This window comes from Bos javanicus, chromosome 7 (assembly GCF_032452875.1).
Source record: "Bos javanicus breed banteng chromosome 7, ARS-OSU_banteng_1.0, whole genome shotgun sequence".
In the NCBI taxonomy this organism is placed as follows: Eukaryota; Metazoa; Chordata; class Mammalia; order Artiodactyla; family Bovidae; genus Bos; species Bos javanicus.
In genome coordinates, this window is record NC_083874.1 from 14,782,338 (window position 1) to 14,798,139 (window position 15,802).

Here is a 15,802-nt window from a genome sequence, read left to right on the forward strand (position 1 = left end):
AGATTTGTGTGGAGAAATGTCCCAGCCGTTACCTCACCTACCTGAATGCTCATGCATCTGAGGACTTTGAGTACTACAAGCAGTACTGTTTACCTGGCTTCCAGAAAAACAAGGTAAGTGGATAACTGTCCAGGGAGCCTGGGCAAAGGCAGGTCCAGAGTACTGGCCCTCAGGATCGACCACGTGCTGTCTCTTGGCAGGGTGTGGCTGAAGTCCTTCGAGATGGAGACTGCCCCGCTGTCCTCATTCCCAGCAAACCCTGTGAGTCTGGGATCCCATGGGCTCTGGAGGGGCCTGAGGGGGTTTCAGGGGCTCCACCTGACTGGTCCCATCTCCAACTCCGTATAGTTGCCCAGCGATGTTTCCCGGCTGTCCATGCCCACAAGGGGATCCTCATGGTGGGCAACGAGACAACCTACGAGGATGGGCTTGGCTCTCGGAAAAACATCACGGAGCTGGTGGAAGGCGCCAAGTGAGGACCTCGACCCATCACCCCAGCGCTGTGCTTTCCTGGGGGGTGGGGTTGGGTAGGGAACAGGGCATCCCCTGGGGCTGGCCCAGTCATGGATTGGGATCCTACCTAAGCCTTGTCTGCCCTCCCTCAGGAAGGCCAGTGGAATCCTGGAGGCTCGGCAGCTGGCCATGAGGATATTTGAAGATTACACAGTCTCCTGGTACTGGATTATCATGTAAGTTGAGAGGGAAGGTAAGCTACCCTATCTGAGATTGGTGAGGGGATCAGGATCCACTTATGTCCCCGTTTTCTCTCTCAGAGGCCTGATTATTGCCATGGTGCTGAGCCTCCTGTTCATCATCCTGCTCCGATTCTTGGCTGGCATTATGGTCTGGGTGATGATCGTCATGGTGATCCTGGTCCTAGGCTACGGTAAGTCTCTCCCTCCCTGTGTCCTCCCCTCCCCACTGTCTGCAAAGTTCCTGTGCCCTTGGAGCTGTCATTGACCCATCAAGAATCTTCTCTTGGGACTTCCCTGGCGGTTCAGTGCTTAAGACTTCATGCATCCAATGCAGGGGGCGTGGGTTCAATCCCTGGTCGGGGAACTAAGATCGCACATGCAGTGCTAAGTCACTTCTGTCGTGTCTGACTCTTTGTGACCCTATGGACCATAGCCCGCCAGGCTCCTCTGTCCATGGGATTCTCCAGGCAAGAATACTAGAGTGGGTTGCCATGCCCTCCTTCAAGGGATCTTCCCAACCCAGGGATCGAACCCGTGTCTCTTATGTCTCCTGCATTGGCAGGTGGGTTCTTTACCACTAGTGCCACTTGGGAAGCCCAAGATCCCACATATCCCACAGCCAAAAAAACCCAGAATCGTCTCTTGAGGAAATTCCCTGGTAGTCCAGTGGCTAGGACTTGCGCTTTCACTGCTAGGCCCTGGGTTTGATCCCTGATCACAGAACTAAGATTCTGAAGGCTGCAACGCATGACCAAAAAAAAAAAAAAAAATTCTCCTGAGCCATCAGACATTCTCTATGTCTTTCACTGGTAATATTTGTGAAGATGTTCATCTCAACATTGTTTATGAGAGCAGACACTTGGAAACAACTTCCATGCTCATTTATGTGCGATGGGTTAGATCATAATGTTCCCAAACAGGGCTGGATCTGTATTTTGTTGACAGCAAAGTCATCGTCAAGTAGACCATTTAGCACAGTGGTTAAGGCCACATGCTCTGGCACCAGAGAGCCCAGGGTCTGAATACAGCCTCTTCCAGTTCCTTGCTCTATGACCTTGGGCAAGTGACTCAGCCTCCCCATGCCTCAATGTCCTCCTCCATAAAATGGGAATAATTAGTATTTACCGGTTCAGAGACTTGATGAGAAGATAGGGTGTAAATGAGATGGGGAAGGGCCCTGTGACTCTGAACACAGTGCTTCATGTTCTGTTTATTCATTTAAACTTTGCCAGATGCGCAACCTAAACTGGGGACACAGACATTAAAATAATTCTTTTTTTTTGGCCACACTGCGCAGCATGCAGGATCTTAGTTCCCCAACCAGAGATCAAACCCATGGCCCCTGAAGTGGAAGCTCAAAGTCCTAACCACTGGGCTGTCAGGGAATTCCCAAAATATTCATGTTACTAGTGGTTTCTAGCTAGGTGCTGGCAGTTTAGGTGGTTAGCATTTTTGTTTTTGTTTTTTAAATAGTTAGTTTTATTGCCTTTGTTACTTGGTGACTCCACAGTAAAGAATCCACCTGCAATGCAGGAGACTGCCTGCAATGCAGGAGACTTGAGTTTGATCCCTGGGTTGGAAAGATCCCCTGGAGAAGGAAATGGCTACCTACCCATTCCAGCATTCTTGTCTGGGAAATCCCATGGACGGAGGAGCCTGATGGGTTACAATCCATGAGGTTGCAAGAGTTGGACGTGACTTAGCGACTAAATCACCAGCATTACCATCTTGTTACTACCCTTAGCTGTGCTGGGTCTTAGTTGGGGCCCAAGGGATGTTTTTGTTGTGATATGCGAACGCTTAGTTGTGGCATATGGGACCTAGTTTCCTGACAAGGAACTGAACCTGATCCCCCTGTATTGGGAGCTTGGAGTCTTAACTATTGGACCACCAGGGAAATCCCCAGTGACTAGCTTTTTGTATGTTATCTGTACTTTATAATTTTCTTCTACAGAGAGCTAAAGAGAATGCTGAAAATCCCTAATGCTGCCCCACTGGATGTTAGCACCCATGTCCTCCCTCCCCACCTGTGAATCATTGTTACAGAGGGGTCAGGTTGGAGGAGGAAATGGCAACCTACTCCAGTATTCTTGCCTGGAGAATCCCATGGGCTCCAGTCCCTAGGGTCTCAAAGAATCGGACATGACTGAAGCAACTGAGCATGAAGAGGGGTCAGGAAAGCCTCAGGTCACACAACCCTGATACCTGCTCACTCATTCATTCATCCATCTTGTATTGAATGACTATGTCCTGGGCAGTCTTCTAGGTCCTGGGCTTACAGCAATGAATACACCAGGACAAATCTTACTCTTGTGGAGTTTATATTCCAGGGGGGTATGGGCAAGATGGACAAGAAACAAACCAGATAACCTCTGGGATGTCAAAACAGTGAAGGGGGATAAGAATTTGGAGTGTAAAAGGGTATTATTCTAAAGGGGGGAAGGGATCCTAGAAGGTTGCATGAGAAGGTGACTTTAGAGCAGAGACTAGACGATGTAAGGGATCCAGTTGGGGAGAGACTGAACCAGGCAGCAGGAACAGCCAGTGCAAAGGCCCTGAGGCAACAGCAGCGCCCTCTCAGCCGTGGTTTTTGTTTTCTGTTAAATGGATATGATTGTACCTGCTTTACAGCGCTGGGGGAGCGGTGGTTGGGCTGAGGTCAGTGAGCACAGTGGTTCCCCTGAGCAGGAATACTGCATTGCTACATGGAGTATGCTCGGCTGCGTGGTGAGGCCGGCTCTGACGTCTCCCTGGTGGACCTTGGCTTCCAGACGGACTTCCGAGTGTACCTGCACTTGCGGCAGACCTGGGTGGCCTTCAGTGAGTACCAGCTCCCCACTCGGTGAGGCCTGGGAGGGAGCGGGGAGCCCAGGCAGGTGGCAGACTTGAATTCACCCTCTGCCCCCCACAGTGATCATTCTGAGCATCGTTGAGGTTATTATCATCTTGCTGCTCATTTTTCTACGGAAGAGAATTCTCATTGCCATCGCACTCATCAAAGAAGCCAGCAGGTGGGTGCTGGGGTGCCAGAGGGTCAGGCTGGGGCAGTCGTGGGGGCTGCTCGGGCTTTGATGTCTGTGCCTCTGCTCTTTCCAGGGCTGTGGGATACGTGATGTGCTCCTTGCTGTACCCACTGGTCACCTTCTTCCTGCTGTGCCTTTGCATCGCCTACTGGGCTAGCACTGCTATGTATCCACCATCAGATCCTGGTTTCTGACCCCAGGGATGGCTAAAAGTGCCCAATTTGCCTGGAGATGACCCGCAGCCTGGGGGCAAGGCCAGAACCTGGTGTGGGAATGGATTCTTTTTCTATGCGCCCCTGTGGTCCCTAAGCCCTGAACTTAGATTCCTTAACAAGCTTCTAGCTTCCTGTCCACTTCCAACGAAGCTGTCTATAAGATCTTCAATGAGACCAGCTGCCCAGTTGCTGGGAAAACCTGCAACCCCGAGGTGAGTATCCCCAAATAGAGGGATGGCTGTTTCTCTGATAGCCCACAGATGATCTGAAATCTCTTGTTCCCACTTGGGGACCATTGGAGCAAACATTTGACGCCTGCTGTATGTCCTGTGCCAGATGCAGGGGGCATGGGGTGGGGGGAGGAGATCCAGCCTGGCCCCCACTCCCCCCTACTCCCTAAGTGCTGATCCACTCACCTTCCCCCCACCCTTGACTTTGTCTCCTGCTACTGCAGCCCTCTCTTCACCCAATGGTGGCCAGTTCTTGCTTCCAGAACCCTGTCCTTGCTTTTCACAAGCCCCTCACCTGCCCTCTGTGGTCTTCATAGTGATCTCTGCCACTTGTGATCTGTCTACATGGCCACTCCATTGATCCTCATGATAGTTTATCCTGCCTCCCTGATGCCCATTGAGACAATGATCTCTGATCTTGCTTTTAGAACTGCTTTTGCAAGCCCTTCTTGTAAACTCCTAGTTCCTTGACTTAGTTCCTCATGACTCCTGTCCCACCCCATGGTCCACCTGACCTGGACCTGATGCCCAGAGCCCACTCTGAACCACAAGGCCCTATGATATGACCAGGCTCTGCATCCCTCCCACAGACCTTCCCCTCCTCCAATGAATCCCGCCTGTGTCCTGGAGCCCACTGCCAGTTCGCCTTCTATGGTGGTGAATCGACCTACCACCGGGCCCTGTTGGGCCTGCAGATCTTCAACGTCTTCATGTTCTTCTGGCTGGCCAACTTCGTGCTGGCACTGGGCCAGGTCACACTAGCCGGGGCGTTTGCCTCCTACTACTGGGCCATGAACAAGCCGGATGATTTGCCTGCCTTCCCGCTCTTCTCTGCCTTTGGCCGGGCGCTCAGGTGGGGACCCAGGTGGGCTGGGGGTGGGGGTAAGATGGAGTGGAAGAGGCCTGGCCCGGCCACTGACCACCCCCTCGGCTCAAAGGTATCACACAGGCTCCCTGGCCTTTGGCTCCCTCCTTCTGGCCATCGTGCAGGTCATCCGAGTGATACTGGAGTACTTGGATCAGCGCTTGAAAGGTATGGCCCACGGGTGGTTGACGTGATTCCCATGGCGGGGCGGGGCTAAGGGAGTAGATTGGGATTGATTCTTGGAGGGAGGTGGGGCTAAATTGCTGGAATGGCTGGAAGAGCCCATTGAAAGGAGTTCTTTCCTTTGAAGGGGCGGGAACAAGAGGCGGGGCCGCCATTGGTTCCAGAAGAGACGGTCAGGCTGGGATTGGTTGTATATTGGGGTGGAGCCAAGGAGGTCTTAAGGATTGGCTTCTGCCTGGGAGGCAGGACCAGGGTAGCCGAGTGGGTTGTCACTTATTCCTATCTTCGAGGCTGGGCTGAATGCCTGTTTTGGGGGACTGGGCTGAGAGTCACTGTTGGTTCCTACCAGCGTGCGGGGCAGGACCCCGAGGGTTCTGAATCAAGTCTCCCTTTCCTTGTCTATTCGAGAAGGAGGCTCTAAGAGTCCTGGACTCTGCCAAGTGTGTGAAACAAGGAAGTAGGGGCTCCTACCAGGCCGAGTGGGGTTTCCTCTCACCTCTGCATCTCTCTCATCTACCAGCGGCGGAGAACAAGTTTGCAAAGTTCCTCATGAGCTGTCTCAAATGCTGCTTTTGGTGTCTGGAGAAATTCATCAAATTCCTCAACAGAAACGCCTACATCATGGTGAGTAGGCCTGGGACCAGGAACTAACCCACCAGCTGCTTCTAGCTGGAGGAGCCCTTATTCCCTGGCCCGGTGGGGCTGATCAATCGCTCCCACCCCCCTCCAGATTGCCATCTACGGCACCAACTTCTGCACCTCAGCCAGAAACGCCTTCTTCCTGCTCATGAGAAACATCATCAGGTCAGGGAAAAACACCCTTCTCTGGCCACCTCCCTCCTCCCCCAGGCCCTGAGCCAGCATTCATGTCTGCTTCTTACTGTGCCCTGTAGGGTGGCTGTCCTGGATAAAGTCACCGACTTCCTCTTCCTGTTGGGCAAACTTCTGATAGTCGGTAGCGTGGGTGAGTGCTGTCTGGCTTCGGAGACTGTTGGAGGCCATTTGTGAGCTGCTATCGGCCCCCATGTCTTCTACGATAACTGTCTTCTCTGGGGTCTTCTTGGTGGTGGGGGAAGCATTTCCTTTATCTAGAACCCTCAACCATCTCCATTTCCTTCTGCTCTCCAGGGATCCTGGCTTTCTTCTTCTTCACTCACCGAATCAGGATCGTGCAGGACACAGCACCATCCCTCAATTATTACTGGGTCCCTGTAGTGGTATGAACCTTTGGGGGTGGGCAGGGGTTGGGGAAAGGAGATGTCGGGACTCGCCTGGGCTCCTCTGACTGGACAGATGTGAATGGAAGCAGAGGTGGGGAATGGTTGATTAACTCAGGCCACAAACGTTTATTAAGTACCAACCATGTTCCGGGGCCTCCCTGGTGACTCAGTGGTTAAGAATCCGCCTGTAGTGCAGGAGTTAAAGGAGATGCAGTTTTGATCCCTGAGTCAGGAAGATACCCTGGAGGAGGGTATGGCAACCCACTCCAGTCTTCTTGCCTGGAGAATCCCATGGACAGAGGAGTCTGGTGGGCTATAGTCCATAGGGTCACAAAAAGAGTCAGACACGACTGAAGCGACTTAGCACAACCATGTTCAGGCATGACCTGGGACGGCTTCCCTTCAAAGGCCTTACAGTTTAGGAGTAAATAGACATGGCAGCTCCCTGGTGGTCCAGGGGTTAAGACTCCATGCTGCCAATGCAGGAGGCATAGGTTCGATCTCTGCTCAGGGAAGTAAGATCCCACATATTCCACATGCCCATGATGATGCAAATTAGATGTATGCTTGCAAAGTTGTACGTTCCAGAAGAAGAATTACAGGGAACCAAGTGTTAGAGCTTGCAGTGGAGGATGTGGGCAGGTGTGGGAGTCTAGAGGGCTTCCCTGTGGAAGTGATGTCATGTCTAAGATCTGAAAGAGATGCAGTCAATATTGTGGCAGAGGGGACAAACACCTGAGGCAGGTCTATGCCAGGGACAGTGAGCAAATGAGTGTGGTTGGTGTGGAGGGAGTGAAGGGATGAGGAGGTGGAGATCGAGCAGGCAGAGGATGGGGCCGTGGCTGGGGGTTTAGGTCACCACCCTAAGAGCAGTACAGTATCTGAGTGCAGGGCTTGGAGCCCAGTGACCTCGATTTTATTTCTGTTTGCTAGTCTGAGTGACTCTGGGCAAGTTATTTAATCTGCTCACTTTAGTCAATCAATGTTTATCAAGTACCTACCAAGGCCCTCTGAGTTTCCAGGTTGCTGGGGGATATAAATGGGACAGACACAGTCTAATAGGGATGTGGGCATTACAGCTGTCACGCACTGGGGACTTCCCTGGCGGTCCAGAGGTTAAGACTCTGCTTCCAATTCAGGGGGCATGAGTTCGATCCCTGCTTGGGAACTAAGATCCCACACCCCTTGTAGTGCAGCCAAAAAAATTAAAAAGAAAAAAGAATACTGGAAAAACCTATTATTCCCTAAAAAATGCAACCAAAGGCTTTAAATGAGGGGCTGGCTTATCAGCAGGGAAATGGCATGCTGCTAGCTGGGAAGGGATGAGGTGGTGGGTAGAGGTTGCCTTAGGCAGAAGGGTGGAAACAGCTTGTCTGTCCTTTGCCCAGACGGTGGTCATTGGCTCCTACCTGATCGCCCATGGCTTCTTCAGTGTCTATGGCATGTGTGTGGACACACTTTTCCTCTGTTTCTGTGAGTAACCCCTCACCCCCGACCCTTGCTGGGCCCTGACTCCCATCTGCCCACCTGGTGCCCGCGGCCTCCCCAGAGCCTGGCTGTCCCTAGGGCCCCAGGTTGCCCCACCTCCCATCCCCCCCCGCCAGCTTCTCCCTGGCGTTCAGAGCTGCTCCATCCTCTTGTCCTTTGGTCAGGCTGCAGCTGGAACACTGTCCTTTGGGCCCTCGGCTTTGGAGTTTCTGGCTTTGTGGGGGACATCTGTGGCTGCCACTAACTCTGGTCTCTCCGTCTATTTTTTGTTTTTTGTTTTTTCTTTTCTCTTCCTCTCCTCCATGCCTGCTGGCTTCCCTGAAACCTCCCCTGCCCCGAACCTCCCTCATCCCCTCCCTTCCTGACCACCCTGTTTTCCCCCTTGCTGGTTCCTGGGGGAGCCCAGGTGAGGACCTGGAAAGAAATGACGGCTCTCAGGAGCGACCCTACTTCATGTCGCCCGAGCTGAGAGACATCCTGTTGAAGGGGAGTGCGGAGGAGGGGAAGCGGGCGGAAGTTGAGGAGTAGAGAGGGAGGCTGGCTTGTAGATCAGGGCAGGTGCATGCGGGGCTTTTGGGCCTGGGAGTGGGGATCAGTGTGTGTGTGCGTCCCCCATTCCCACCCTGCTCCAGTCCCAGCGCCTCTTGCTTCCTAACCCTCTGAGGCTTCTCTCTGGCCCACCCCAGTCCCCACCCACCCACCCAATCCCCTGGTGCCCCTGCCCATGGGCTCCCCTCATGCCTCCTGCTCTGGGGCCTCTCTCCACAGTGGAGGACCTGGAGAGGAACGATGGGACGCCCGAGAGGCCTTACTTCATGTCTCTCACCCTCAAGAAGATCTTGAACAAGACCAACAAGAGGCAGGCGGAGGCCTAGAGGCCCCGCCCCCACCCTCCCTGGAAGTTTCGCAATGGGTGCTGGGCAGCTGGGTCAGAACCCCCAGCCCATCGGGCTGACCTGAAGTCCTATCACTGCCGCCCCCTTCCTGCCCCACCCATCATCCAGTTACCACCAGGGAACCTGCAGGATTTAGGGCATCACCTTCTTATGCCAAGGGCCAGTCGGAGTTTTCTGGGCACCTCCCTGCCTCACTACTTTGCCCCCCACCAGCCGGGATGAGAAGCCAGGTGGGGCTTCTTAATATCCAACATGTGAGGGGCCTCTGTGGGCTGCCCTGCGGTTCCTGCCCCCTCTTACAACAGGACAGTATTTGTGTCTGCAACAGCGGTGGCTGCAACAAGGCCATTGCAACCTGCGTCTGCTCTGGCCAGGATGCCAGAACCCTTTCTCCAGGCTGAACAACTGGCTACTGGCCACTGCAGGCATTTCTTTATTTTTAAACCTGGACACGCATTAAAGGGTCTGTTAGCTTTTTCTCTGTCTTCACGGCTGAGATGGGGCCACTAAAGAATGCTTCCTTATGTCCCCTCCTCGGGTGTCGCTGTGTGTGCCCAGGTAGGGGTGTCTCCTGGCCAAGGAGGCAGTAGCTGGGGTGTTGATGGGGTGGAGAAGAGGGAGGTAGGTTTTGGGGGCAGGGAGGCTGGGGGTAGGCTGGTGGGGAGCAGGGAGTAGGTTGCTAATAGCGGCTTAATGGAAACCGGCTGGCTGGCTGAGTCGGGCCGAATTTCCCCTTTTCTCTGCCACTTATTGACACACCTCTCTTTGTAAGAGAGATAAGAAACTGAATCCACCCAAGGGACAATTTCGAAGAAAGGGGGGATAGGGGTAGATGCCTTGGGCAAATGGGCACCCCCCACCCCCAGTCTCCTCGCTTTGAGGATCCTTTTGCCAAATGTGTTGAATTCGGGGGAACTGGTGTGCCCGTTCTCCCTTCGCCATATCTCAAGGCCCCCCAATCCGGGATCTGGAGAAATCCCACCCTGGGGTTTCTGTCTCCTGTGCCTGCCTGCCCCCTCCCCGATTCTGTTCACACACCCCTATGTGTAACTGCATTCCAACCACTAATAAAGTGCCTATTGTACAGCGCCTGGGCCTGGAGTGTTTGTCGGGGAGAGTGGGAGGCTGGTGGGGGGAAACCCCAGCTTCAGCTGCCCTGAGATCCTCCGAGCTGGGGCGACTCTCTCCAGGGGGAAGGAGGGAGGGCAGGAAGCCCGCTGTCTGCTGGCCTCCGACTGAATTCTACCATGCAGTCGTTCAGGTTTCTCCTGAACAAATACCCCTTATTAGGCTCTGATCCCCAAACTCCAAAAGGCGGCAGTGACCTGCCCACCTCCTCGGCACACCGCCTGGACACGTGCCCCCAGGCATGCTTTGTCCTGGGCCCAGCACTTGGGCACCACAATCTAGTTTAAGTGGCTTCAGACCGGCCAAGCCGCCCCACCCTGCTCGCTACTGCCCCCTGGTGCCAGCCCTGTCACTGTCACCTCTGGGCCAACTGCTCCACCTTGTTAATTTTCTTTCTTCCCCCAGCGTTGCCTTTTTTGTAAATAGCTACCATTTTTGCAGTACTCTTTATCCGCACACATACAGTCCCCACTCATTAAGGCAGGGAAGTTTGGCAATGTCTCTGAAGGTCGCCCAGCAGGAAAGGGGATGAGAAGTTTTAAGTCTCATTGCCTCAAAGCCCTCGGCTTCTATCCTGTACAGACACTCTAGTTTGCTTGTTCACCTCAATCTTTTGGGTTTATTCCTTTCTTACCGCCATCTCTTGTTAACCCCGCCTCCAAAATAGCTCCTAAACCTACTTGTGTGTTAACTTGCTTCAGTCGTGTTTGATTATTTGCGACCCTAAGCCTGCCGGATTCCTCAGTCCGCGGAATTCTCCAAGCAAGAATACTGGAGTGGGTTGTTATGCCCTTCTCCAGGGGATCTTCCCAACCCAGGGACTGAACCTGAGTCTTGTGTCTCCTGCGTTGGCAGGCAGGTTCCTTACCACTAGTGCCACCTGGAAAGCCCAAACCAGTTTACATCTCTCCATATTTTCAGCTCCCAACCCTCATTATCAACTCATCTGCCCCCATTCCTTCAGTTTCTCCCACAGGCCCAGAAGGGCTCCTGCAAACATCTGAGTTCACACACTTCCTCTGCTCAAGAACCCTCCACGGATCCCTTTTACTGAGTGAAAGCCAAAGCAACCCACAGGGCCCTGCCCCATCTGCCCTCTTTAATGCGCTCAGGCTGACCTCATCCAACCGCCCTGGCCCCAGGGCTTATGCCAGAAACCTGGCACCACCTGGCTCTTTTCACAGCTAGCTCCTTATCCTCCTGCTTTCAGCTCAGGTGTCGCCTCCAGGAAGTTACCTTGCTCACTGAAAGCTGTTTTAGCAAACGTGGATACCAAGGAGGGAAGCAGGGTGGGATGAATTGGGAGACTGGGATTGACACAGTTACACTTTATTCAGTTTAGTCCCTGAGTCGTGTCCAACTCTGTGACCCCAAGGTCTGCTGCACACCAGGCTTCCCTGTCCATCACCAATTCCCAGAGCTTGTTCAAGTTCATGCCCATCGAGTCGGTGATGCCACCCAACCATCTCATCCTCTGTTATCCCCTTCTCCCGCCTTCAATCTTTCCCAGCATCAGGGTCTTTTCCAATGAGTCAGTTCTTCGCATTAGGTGGTCAAAGTATTGGAGCTTCAGCTTCAGTCCTTCCAATGAATATTCAGGCCTTATTTACTTTAGGATTGACTGGTTTGATCTCCTTGCAGTCCAAGGGACTCTCAAGAGTCTTCTCCGACACCACAGTTCAAAAGCATCAATTCTTCAGTGCTCAGCTTTCTTCACAGTCCAACTCTCACATCCATACATGACCACTGGAAAAACCATAGCTTTGCCTATACAGACCTTTGTCGGCAAACTGATGTCTCTGATTTTTAATACGCTGTCTAGGTTGGTTGTAGCTTTTCTTCCAAGGAGCAAGCATCTTTTAATTTCATGGCTGCAGTCATCATCTGCAGTGATTTTTGGAGCCTAGAAAAATAAAATCTGTCACTGTTTCCATTTTTTCCCCATCTATTTGCCATGAGGTGAAAGGACCGGATGCCATGATCTTAGTTTTCTGAATGCTGAGTTTAAAGCCAACTTTTTCACTCTCCTCTTTCACTTTCATCAAGAGGCTTTTTAGTTCTTCTTCACTTTCTGCCATAAGGGTGGTGTCATCTGCTCATCTGAGGTTATTGATATTTCTCCCTGCAATCTTGATTCTAGCTTGTGATTCATCCAGCCCTGCATTTCGCATGATGTACTCTCCATACAAGTTAAATAAGCAAAGTGACAATATACATCCTTGACATACTCCTTTTCCAATTTCGAACCAGTCTGTTGTTCCATGTCTGGTTCTAACTGTTGCTTCTTGACCATACAGATTCCTTAGGAGGCAGGTCAGGTGGTCTGGTATTCCCATCTCTTGAAGAATTTTCCAGTTTGTTTTGATCCACACAGTCAAAGGCTTTGGTGTAGTCAATAAAGCAGATGTTTTTCTGGAACTCTTGCTTTTTTGATGATCCCTGTTTAGCACAGGGAACTCTACTCTATGCTCTGTGGTGACCTAAATGGGAAGGAAATCTAAACAAGAGAATATATACATATATATATATACACACACACACACATATATACGTACATAATCTCAAATGTGCAGGTAACACTACCCTAGTGGCAGAAATCAAGAGGAACTAAAGAGCCTCTTGATAAAGGTGAAAGAGGAGGGTGAAAAAGCTGGCTTAAAACCCAACATTCAAAAAATTAAGATCATGGCATCTAATCCCATTCCTTCATGGCAAATAGATTGGGAAAAAATGAAAACAAGTACAAACTCTATTTTCTTGGGCTCCAAAATCACTGCAGATGGTGACTTCAGCCATGAAATCTTCTTCTCCCTGGAAGAAAAGCTATGACAAATCTAGACATATTAACAAGCAGAGACATCACTTTGCTGACAAAGGTCTGTATAGTCAAAGCTATGGTTTTCCCGGTAGTTGTGTACCTGAGAGTTGGACCATAAAGAAGGTTGAGTGCTAAAGAATTGATGCTCTCAAACTGTGGTTATAGAGAAGATTCTTGAAAGTCACTTGGACTGCAAAAAGATGAAACCAGTCAATCCTAAAGGAAACCAACCCTGAATATTCATTGGAGGTACTGACGCTGAAGCTCCAGTACTCTGACCACCTGATGCAAAGAACTGACTCATTGGAAAAGACTCTAATGCTGCTGGCTGGGAAAGATTGAAGGCGGGAGAAGGGGATGATAGAGAATGAGATGGTTGGATGGCATCACCGACTCGATGGACATGAGTTTGAGCAAGCTCCGGGAGACAGTGAAGGACAGGGAAGCCTGGTGTGATGCAGTCGATGGAGTCGCAAAGAGTCAGACACGACCGAGTGACTGAACAGTACATATGTATGAACCCATCACCCTACCGTACAGCAGAAACTAACACAACACTGTAAAGCAACTGTTGTTGCTTAGCCTCTAAGTTGTGTCTGACTCTTCTGTCCACGGGATTTTCCAGGCAAGAACACTGGAGTGGGTTTCCATTTTCCTTCTCCAGATCTTCTGCCATTTCTCCTGCCAGATCTTCCCCACCCAGGTACTGAATCTAAGTCTCCTGCATTGACAGGTGGATTCATTACCACCGAGCCACCAGGGAAGCCTAGTCATGATCTTATCTGCCCCTATATCAGAGATTTAATAGGGGCGGAGAAGGCAATGCCACCCCACTCCAGTACTCTTGCCTGGAAAATCCCATGGATGGAGAAGCCTGGAAGGCTGCAGTCCATGGGGTCGCTGAGGTCCGACACGACTGAGCAACTTCACTTTCACTTTCATGCATTGGAGAAGAAAATGGCAACCCACTCCAGTGTTCTTGCCTGGAGAATCCCAGGGACAGGGGAGCCTGGTGGGCTGCCGTCTATTGGGTCGCAGAGTCAGACACGACTGAAGCGACTTAGCAGCAGCAGCAGCCTTAGAAGAATGAGATACTCAAAAGCCAGTTTTTCAGAAATGTAATCTTGGGAATACGCTGCCTCCTATGAGTTGTTAGGATTCAGTGCTTTCACTGATGGGGGTCCGGGTTTGAACCCTAGTCAGGGAACTAAAACCCTGCAAGCTGACTGACTTGGCCAAAAAAGAAAATGTAACCTTGGGACCCTTCCGAGAGAGGTCTAAGGACTTGAGAGTCAGAAAACTAGAAATCTTCCTCGTTCTGCCACTTGGTAGCGCTGTTAGCTTGGTCAAGTTGCCCTACCTCTGTGCATCTTCCCTCAAGTGTCACACAGAGGCATCAGATCAGATCAGTCGCTCAGTCGTGTCCGACTCTTTGCGACCCCATGAATCGCAGCACGCCAGGCCTCCCTGTCCATCACCAACTCCTGGAGTTCACTCAGACTCACGTCCATCGAGTCAGTGATGCCATCCAGCCATCTCATCCTGTCGTCCCCTTCTCCTCCTGCCCCCAATCCCTCCCAGCATCAGAGTCTTTTCCAAGGAGTCGACTCTTCGCATGAGGTGGCCAAAGTACTGGAGTTTCAGCTTTAGCATCATTCCTTCCAAAGAAATCTGATCTCTAACTTCCGGCTAAAGCCAAATTATCAGCTCTATTGTTATGGTGCTCTGGAACAATCTAAACTTATTTTAGCTAATTTTGTCTGAATACATATCCCATTAATTTAACCAAAACATTCTTCAACCTAAAGCTTTATTTAAAAAAGATTTCCAAGTTAGGGTGGGGTGGGGAAGGCAAGATGTTGAATGCTTATCATTTACGTGAAAAACACTGATAAAAATAAATAAAACATCTCTGCAGATACACCGAAAAACTTTACAGTGGTTGCCAAGAACAGTGTCTGGAAGAGGCAAACTGACTCCGTTTTCTTACATACTTTTGCACATTTGACATTTTGTATTATGTGAATAATCATTGGTTCAAGACCCTAAGTGTAAATAAAAATGAAAACTAATGAGTACAGCATGCACTCATTCTGTAATCATATTTTTACACCTTACCTTTTTAACAATAACTATAATTTTGGGGCATTTGTTCTGCGCGAAGAATTGTGCTAGGTACTTCTAACAAAAATCATCACCATTTTGAAGATAACGATACGGAGGTCCAGGGAAGTGTACCATTCTTGGTCATACCTGGAGACTCAAACTTCGGGCGACACTGGTTCTTGCATTCTGAACTAGCCGCTCCCTCCTTACGTTTTTGTAAGGAAGATCCAAAATTAGGGCATAAAATCTTAAACGACTTCTCGCCTTCTCCAGGAAATTGACGCCGACACTGAAGGGGAGCGGGGTTTAGTTTAGGTATATTGTACAACAGGGATCTCACAAAGCGCTCGGGAGGAGTCAACGAGACCAGGCTTGTAAAGAAAAGGCGCTGGGTCCCGGATAACTTTACTTATAAGCCCCAAGATGTAGTTGGCCTTGCAACTGTCGCAGCCCCTGCTCTCCCACGAAAGACCGGGAAGCCTCCAGTCCGGTCTTTTTCTGGATCCGGCGTCAGTTTGTCCATCTGCGAAGGGGGGACTGGAAGATCCCGACCGACTCGGCTTTGCTCTTCGGAGGCTCGGCAATCCGGCCGGGCGCTACATCGGATAAAGTTTTAACACCAAAGACCCGAGGTGTTCGCTCTGACCAGTCCAGGGACAGCAACGAGGAGCTCGGCCCGGCCGTTGCTCGCACAGGCACCTCGAGTCTGCCCGGCCTCTCGTGAAGATGCGGACAGTGTGGAGAAAGTTTCGCCGGAACGCCTCGGTTAGAAACGATGAAACCGCTACCGAGACCCAGCCGCTACGAGGATGCTGACACGCCTGCTTCTAAGGGTCGTTTCCGCCAACGTACTTCGAGTGTAAGATGGCGTCCGCGCAGGCGTGTAAACTAGCAGCGGCAGGAGGCTCCGCCCCTCAACCTGCATCACCTGGTAA

The 15,802-nt window shown here is 51.3% G+C and overlaps 1 protein-coding gene across 4 annotated transcripts in view; it reads left to right on the forward strand.

The window, feature by feature from the left end:
- SLC44A2 (solute carrier family 44 member 2 (CTL2 blood group)) overlaps positions 1-9,904 on the forward strand; it is a 32,792-nt gene extending 22,888 nt beyond the window's left edge. For 2 of the 4 annotated variants that reach the window (XM_061422153.1, XM_061422155.1), the window contains exons 6-22: positions 3-113; positions 201-261; positions 349-472; positions 606-689; positions 774-886; positions 3,384-3,515; positions 3,607-3,706; positions 3,792-3,884; positions 4,061-4,145; positions 4,754-5,016; positions 5,102-5,196; positions 5,732-5,835; positions 5,942-6,015; positions 6,105-6,175; positions 6,340-6,428; positions 7,820-7,904; positions 8,688-9,904. In XM_061422153.1, the coding sequence (XP_061278137.1) occupies positions 3-113; positions 201-261; positions 349-472; positions 606-689; positions 774-886; positions 3,384-3,515; positions 3,607-3,706; positions 3,792-3,884; positions 4,061-4,145; positions 4,754-5,016; positions 5,102-5,196; positions 5,732-5,835; positions 5,942-6,015; positions 6,105-6,175; positions 6,340-6,428; positions 7,820-7,904; positions 8,688-8,794 (1,791 nt within the window). In that variant the 3' untranslated portion in view covers positions 8,795-9,904. Of the gene's footprint in view, positions 1-2; positions 114-200; positions 262-348; positions 473-605; positions 690-773; positions 887-3,383; positions 3,516-3,606; positions 3,707-3,791; positions 3,885-4,060; positions 4,146-4,753; positions 5,017-5,101; positions 5,197-5,731; positions 5,836-5,941; positions 6,016-6,104; positions 6,176-6,339; positions 6,429-7,819; positions 7,905-8,325 lie in introns of all 4 variants that reach the window. The other 2 variants (XM_061422152.1, XM_061422154.1) reach the window with 1 other exon arrangement.
- The last annotated feature ends 5,898 nt before the right edge of the window (positions 9,905-15,802 follow it).